The 6,798-nt window shown below is 36.5% G+C and overlaps 1 protein-coding gene across 1 annotated transcript; it reads right to left on the bottom strand.

The window, feature by feature from the left end:
- On the bottom strand, window positions 837–6,543 carry SCG2 (secretogranin II). The gene is made up of 2 exons (XM_005676612.2): window positions 6,333–6,543; window positions 837–3,183 (listed from the first exon to the last, which is right to left on the bottom strand). Exon 2 carries the CDS (start codon window positions 3,167–3,169, stop codon window positions 1,328–1,330), a length of 1,842 nt encoding a protein of 613 aa, XP_005676669.2. The 5' UTR covers window positions 3,170–3,183; window positions 6,333–6,543; the 3' UTR covers window positions 837–1,327.

Here is a 6,798-nt window from a genome sequence, read left to right as displayed (position 1 = left end):
GGGTGATTTGGGGGCAACTATTTAACCTTTCTGAGTTTTGCTTTTTCTGGTGTAAAAGGAGATAATAAGAGGCCCTTGACAGTGATACAGCACAGACTGAATGGGGTAAAGTGTTTAGTGTTGTGCCCAGTGCACAATAAAGATTCAATAAATAGTAACTATGATTTGTTTTCTTGTTTTTTTATGAGCACTGTTGTTCTGTTGCTCTATGTATTTTCTTGCTGCTGCTGTTGTTGATTCCCTGTTGATATGTCAGGATGCTGATAGCATCAACCCCTGAAGTAATGCACATTAGAACAATTCTGTACAGCCTCACCCACTCAGGATTTTCTCCAGACACAGAGAGAAGGCAGTTGATGTATTCTCCACTGTGTCTGTGCCATTCACTTATCTAACAGTCAGTCTGGGGGTCCTTTGACACCTCTCACACCATACAAAAGAGTAGCAGTTTTGTCTTCTGGGGAGCAGAATAACCTGAAAATAGGTAGATTGCTTCCGAGTCTGGTTGTTTCCAATTGCCCTATGCCCATCTCTTCTTTTTCAGTGCCTAAACTTCTTTTTAAGTTTTTTCAAAACTTAAATGTTTTTATTTACAAAAGTCAAAGGTAAAAGGTATAAATAGAAATTATTCCATAATCACGAAAAAACTAAAGGCAAGCTCTAGGTAGTGAGCTGCTAGAGGATATTGCATTCTACAAATGTATAATGTAATCGTGTATTTCCATTCATTATTTCTTACCTGGATTGATTGTGGAAGGAAATAATTTTCTCCTTTAGCTCCATACTGCTTGATCCACAGCCATTGCCTCTGGATTTCCAGAATGAATAACCCACAGTTGTCCAGAAATAACGTTTATTAAGCAACAATAAAACACACAATAGAAAAGGCCTTATAAGTAAAACTATATATTTATAATGCTTTATTTTTTTTTGCTCCAGTACTCCACAAAACACTACAGACAGTAACAAAATAATTCAGTAAATATTAAAAACTTTCAAGAGACTTATAGGACACTCTTTATCATATGTGAGCATCAACAATGCCACAGCTATTAGATACACTATTAAACACTATCATAGATATCTTTCTTGAATTAGGGTTATGATTAATATTTTTATTCAGAAGTCATAACATTTACACATACCCATACACAAGAGAACAGTTCAGAGTAAGTGAAGCAGATACTCCAGTGAAATGGAATCATCTGCTTGTACAGCATTTAAAGGTATTACAGTGTTAACAAGAGAGAAGTCAGCACACTAAAGAGAAATATTGGGGTTCGCTTGGGATGGGAGGGGTGAAAATAGGGCAATCAATGAAAGCTGCTTACATATTTTCCATTGCTCTCTTAGCAATGTGCTCCCTTCCCTTTTCTGCCTTTTCTTGGTTGAGGTATTCCAGCACTTTCACTAACAGATCTTCATCTAAGTACGGTCTGTTGGAAGTATCATCACTCTTTGGGGTCCCTACAGGGAGCCTTTTGCTTACCGAGGCCAGTTTGTCAGTCTCCTGAGAGCTGTGTTGACTCAAATGCTCTTTGAGGGCCTGCTCGATTTGGTTCTCACCCTGTCGATCATCTTCAGTTGAGCCTTGACTGGGAACTCGCTTCACTGGGTTGGCATTCATGATCTCAGGGTATTTAACCAGCATCCTGGCCAAGTACTCTCCTAATTCTTGATCCTTGTCATTCAGGTTCTCATATGCCATCTGTCTGTTTTCAACATCTGGCATCCAGACAGCTTTGGGGAGCTGGTTAGCTTTAGATCTTCCAGGACCATAGGGCAGTCTTGACAGAACTTTCTCTCGGTTATACTGATTAGGAAAATATGGAGGCTTTGGATTTGCAGCACTCTCCATCCCTAAAAGATTTAGAATGTCCTCCACACTGAGCCCTTCTGGTAGGGCCTCTGCCACACCATGACCAGGTGCTCTGGGGTAGCCATTCTTGGAGAGCATCTTATTTTGGAACAGATCTGGATGGTCTAAGTCAACCTCTGAGATGTCTTCAGGTTCAACAGGAATCTCAAGCTCCTGTTCTGGTTCCACTGGCTTCTCTCCAGTTTTGAGCATGTCAATCAAGTCTTCAGGGGGTATCTGTAAATTCCTTGAGATTTCAATCAGCTGATAAATAGATTGAGGATCAAGTGGTTTCTCAAAGAGCCTGGTTGCTCTTTCCCCAGTTTGCCCATTCTGGGACCTCCCACCTCCTGCAGCAGTCACTAACCTTTTCAGATAAGCAATTACTTTGGAGACATCATCTGAGAGTTGGTCTTTACTCTCTTTCCGGAGATCTTCATCTTGGAGGCCCAGCTGCCCGGAACGCTTCATTTCGTCATTGATTTGCTCAGTTTTGTCTGCATTCTCTTTGCTGTCTCTTACCTCTTCCTGAGTTTGACTCTCTATTTTTTCCTCTACTGGGTTCCAATCTTCTCCCCCAACCACGTCTTCATAGGCAATGTTATTAGCCTTGTAGATATCATCTTCATCGTCTGTGTAAAGTTTTTGCTCCTCGTCAGCCCTCTCATGCTTCTGGTTGTTTGGTCCCGTCAGTTTCCCCAGCTCTTGGAAGACAGACTCCAATGTAGCAAGATTTTGAGGAGTGTATTGCTCTTCCACCATTTCATTTGTGCGTTTGAAGGGGTTGTCCCTGGAATTCTCTTCATACATAGGAGGGAATCTCATGTGCTTGAGCTTTCTCTCTGCCCACTGTTGAGTCTCATAATCATCAGGCATGTCCATTGGAAAGCTCTTCTCTGAATTCAAAGTATAAGGCCTGTTTTCCTTTGGGGCAGACTGGGGCTCATTTTCAGCCTGTCTCAAAGCTTCAGCTATTATCTTCATCCATTCATCTTCACTCAGGGAATCCCTCGAACTTCCTGGCAAGTCACCGTTTTCTTTTTGCTGAAGGGGAACAGAAACACCTTGGTAGGGGTTGTAGTCTGGGCTGCTCTCTTCTTTGTGAGCTTGTTGTCGGAGCTTTTCTATGTACTCCAAAGCCCTGATCATTTCAGGACTGGGAAACCTTTGGACATTTTCCAATCTGAGATCTGGTTCCTTCTGAAGCAGCTGGTTTCTCTGAAATGAAGCAGCTTCAGCTTCAGAGAGGAGGAAAATTAAAGGGATGAGAGACAGGACTGCTCCAAGCCAGTGAGTCTTAGCTTCTGCCATGTTTGAAAGATTTCCTTAAAGCATAGAAAACATGAGTTAACACAAATGAAACTATTTGACTCTATAGCAAAAAAAGTAATTAATCATTGAAGGGGAAAAAGAACATAGATTACTCCACATTAATTTAGGATGACTCTTTTTGAAAACTATAAATGTTTCATACACAATCTTCACAAGCTAACCACAGGGATCTTTAGCAAAATTGTTGCCCATTTTGCATCAAATTTATATGGCATTCTTTTGGTTAAAATAATAGCAAAAACACTGATGTGAGGTTTCTCAAGTATGATTTTTTAACTTATAAGACATGTTTTGTTTTAGGATGCATTATTTCTGTTAAATAAAGATTTTCCAAGATGAGTTTTAGTTATTTGTACAGCATTTACACTGAAAGCACTGGCAGAAAAATTAGATGGCTCAATTTAAGACATGCATGTACACACAGACTTATATCCTTATCAAAAACCATGTGGTTTAATTACTGACTTGTCCATCTAATTTGTTGTAGAAACATAACAAAAGTGACATTACTATATAAGATGAAGTGATATTCCATGTTAATGTTAATCATACTGAATTCTCTTGTGGATGAGTCTCATTCATATATATTTTCAGAAATAACTTGTCCTTTAGTCTGATACCAAATCATATTATTAATTTTGGAAGGTCTGTACCTTAATGACCTCCAGAATATGGGTCTTCTCAAGTCCAAGCTAGTTGGCAAACTTAACAAAGTTTTTTTTTATTTTTAATATCCCCAAAGCAGTATTTATTTACTCAATGAATTCCAAAATATTGAATTTAGAAGTCTGGTATTTTATAATCACTCATCTTGATTGATGCACACATGGTACTATCAGGATACACAAGCACAATAGTAAGAATTGCAAAAAAAAAAAAAAAAATCCACGATATCCAGTGATATTTATTTCAGTGTAAATGTACCAATGTACCAAAATATAAACTGTTTTAAAACATCTGTGCCCCATATTTCTTCTAATAATTTTGCTGTGACTGTCTTGTAAAATGCAATCATGATTATATTTTCCTCAGCCCTCAAGAGATATAGTAAATAATAACAGATGCTACAAAGAGAACATAAGTTTTCTGAACCAGTCTATTTCCGAACTTGTAAGTGTTCAAATTCAGCTTGACTCTGTGTCTATTTGGGTGTGGACCTATGAAATCTCAAATGACTCATTCTGTTAGAAAATTTTAAAATAATCAGTATGTAATTCCCAGTTTAGAAAAATGCATACAGTGTATTGAATTCTTCCATTTAAAATTTTTCATTCATTCTTTTTCTTCAAGGCCTTATAGTCTCTTGTATGAATTAGCAAGAGGATTACTTTCTACATGTTTTACATTTGGCATTGCTAACATTGAAATCTATTTTAATATGTGCAATTTTGTTACAAATAAAGTAAAGGAATTTTATGTTTGCTCATGATATCTTAACTCAATTATGGTTTTGTGATATATAAGTTAAGTTATTGGATATCATCACTGTTAGCTTAGACATCAATTGTAGAAAATATCATTGTTCACTAGATCATATTGGTATTTAAGTAATATTTTCAGTTTTTAGAATCTAAAAACGTTGTACTTACAGAAATTTCTTTAGTACAGACTTATTTATTAAAATGATTATTTAAATTAATTATTTAAATATACATTTACTTACATTAATTTGGCTACTTAATTTACTGAAGGGAAAATATTTAAAGGCATGTCAGAGGAAACTTCTAAAATACTTACTATGAATCAATGTTTACTAGAGCAAATTGTATTTATAACTTATTAGCTTAAATAAAAGTACATTATGCATTCTTGTTTATATTATTTCAGGATTAGTTTAAATTTTAAAATCAACTTTCCACATTGGCATTTGGACTAGCAATTTTAAGAATCTTAGTGAATGTATTTTCTTTGAAACCATTACCCTGAAGTATCCTTAACCCAGTTATATGCTAGGTTATGTGATGATCTTTAAAATCATTATTTTGTAGGTGAACTTAGCTGTGGTGTTGGGGCAGAATATTCAGTGCAGTGATTTAAATCACAGGCATAACAAGAGCTACCGTTTGGTCATTTACTTGGATTCAGTTTGGGTGACATTGTTATTGCCTTTGACTAAGACTCAAGGGATTTTTTTAGATGAGCTGATAGCAGCTCATCTAAATATTGAAGGTGGTTTTAACAGTTCTGATGTTCTATGTAGAGTTTGAACCAAAAAACCTCATAAGATAAAATGTCTTTTCTATTGAAATTATACTAGAGCATTGACAAATGCAACTGGAGGTATCAAATTTGAGAAATTCAATTAGTTAGGATACAGGAAAAAGAAACACTTGTCCCATTCAAAATATTTAGCAAAATGTTGTACAACCTCTTTCAACCAAAGCATAATAATAAATAATTTATATGGTTATAAATGTTTCCTCATACATTTCAGTTATTTCTTTGTAATCCATGGTCATATCCAACCTAAAACCCAAGATAATATTTCCCCCTGAAAAAATCGAAGAAGCTCATTCTAGTCTTACTCTGCTAGGACCAAAATTAGTAAACAATAATGTAAACCCTTTCAGAGTATACCAATTTAGAAAATAATTTTATACAGTTAGTTAAATTTGAGCTCTTGCAAAGTAAATGTCAAAGAAAAAACAAGCAAGCAAACAAACCTAGCTCCAAAATTGGTTGTTTCTATCACCGGAACCTGTTTAACAGCCTTTGAATCATCGGACACCTACTGTTAAGTATATTAAGTATATAAATTGTATCCCTGCCCTTGTATCTGGTCCTTAGGGGAAGAAACAATAAACTAAGGAAAGAAACCAAATGTCAGGCTTGGTTAACTTTACATTAATAATGTGTATTGACACAAATATCCTTAACTTTTTCATGTTCTTATATATGATTATCTAAATAACACAATGGTTAATAAATACCTGACAGCAAGCAGTGTAAATCACAGACGCAATCATGCATATATATGTACATATATACAGTGTCCTTAGGTTGCCAGATGAGCAGCAGGTTGCCGTTCTGTTATTCTATAGATATAAGCTTGCCAAATGGTCCTTTTCTTCTTAGCTAGGAATTAAAGAGAGAATACGCAATTTAGAACTTTCCAGTAAGTAGAAGGGAAAAGCAGTCTTACCTCTTATTTATATGGCAGAGGAAGTCCACAGCATGTTCCTCCTGGTCCGCGGCTTGAGCTGCTCGGACAGTTCAGCACCCGGACAGCTCCTCGGCTTATAGAGAGCCGCTGCGCCTGACTCCGCACTGCCACACTGACGTCACCCGCTCAGCCACAAACCGGAGCACAGGCGAGCTTTTTCAAAGAACCCGAGAGAAAATAATCACTTTATAGATTTAAAAAAAAAAAAAAAAAGTTGCATGCTTACGCCACCTGTCTTTCTGTGGCAAAAACTGCAGTTCCCTTTCTTTTAGCAAAATCTTTGAGGCTTGAAATAAAATGTTCTGCACAATTTCTCTTAGAAAAATCCGTCAGATAGACGTGGCTAATTGCAATATAATCTCATCTGTGTCCAAACAGCTTGTGATAAGGGTTTCCTGTTGCTATTGTTGTTATTGTCATCATTGTTAAAAGAAAGTTTTACAAA

This window comes from Capra hircus, chromosome 2 (assembly GCF_001704415.2).
Source record: "Capra hircus breed San Clemente chromosome 2, ASM170441v1, whole genome shotgun sequence".
NCBI lineage: Eukaryota > Metazoa > Chordata > Mammalia > Artiodactyla > Bovidae > Capra > Capra hircus.
The sequence above is the reverse complement of the archived record's forward strand: the minus strand, read 5'-3'. Positions and strand labels throughout refer to the sequence as shown.

Bases quoted from the DNA above. Each gene is read 5' to 3' on its own strand.
- SCG2 (XM_005676612.2), bottom strand. From the start codon at position 3,169: ATGGCAGAAGCTAAGACTCACTGGCTTGGAGCAGTCCTGTCTCTCATC.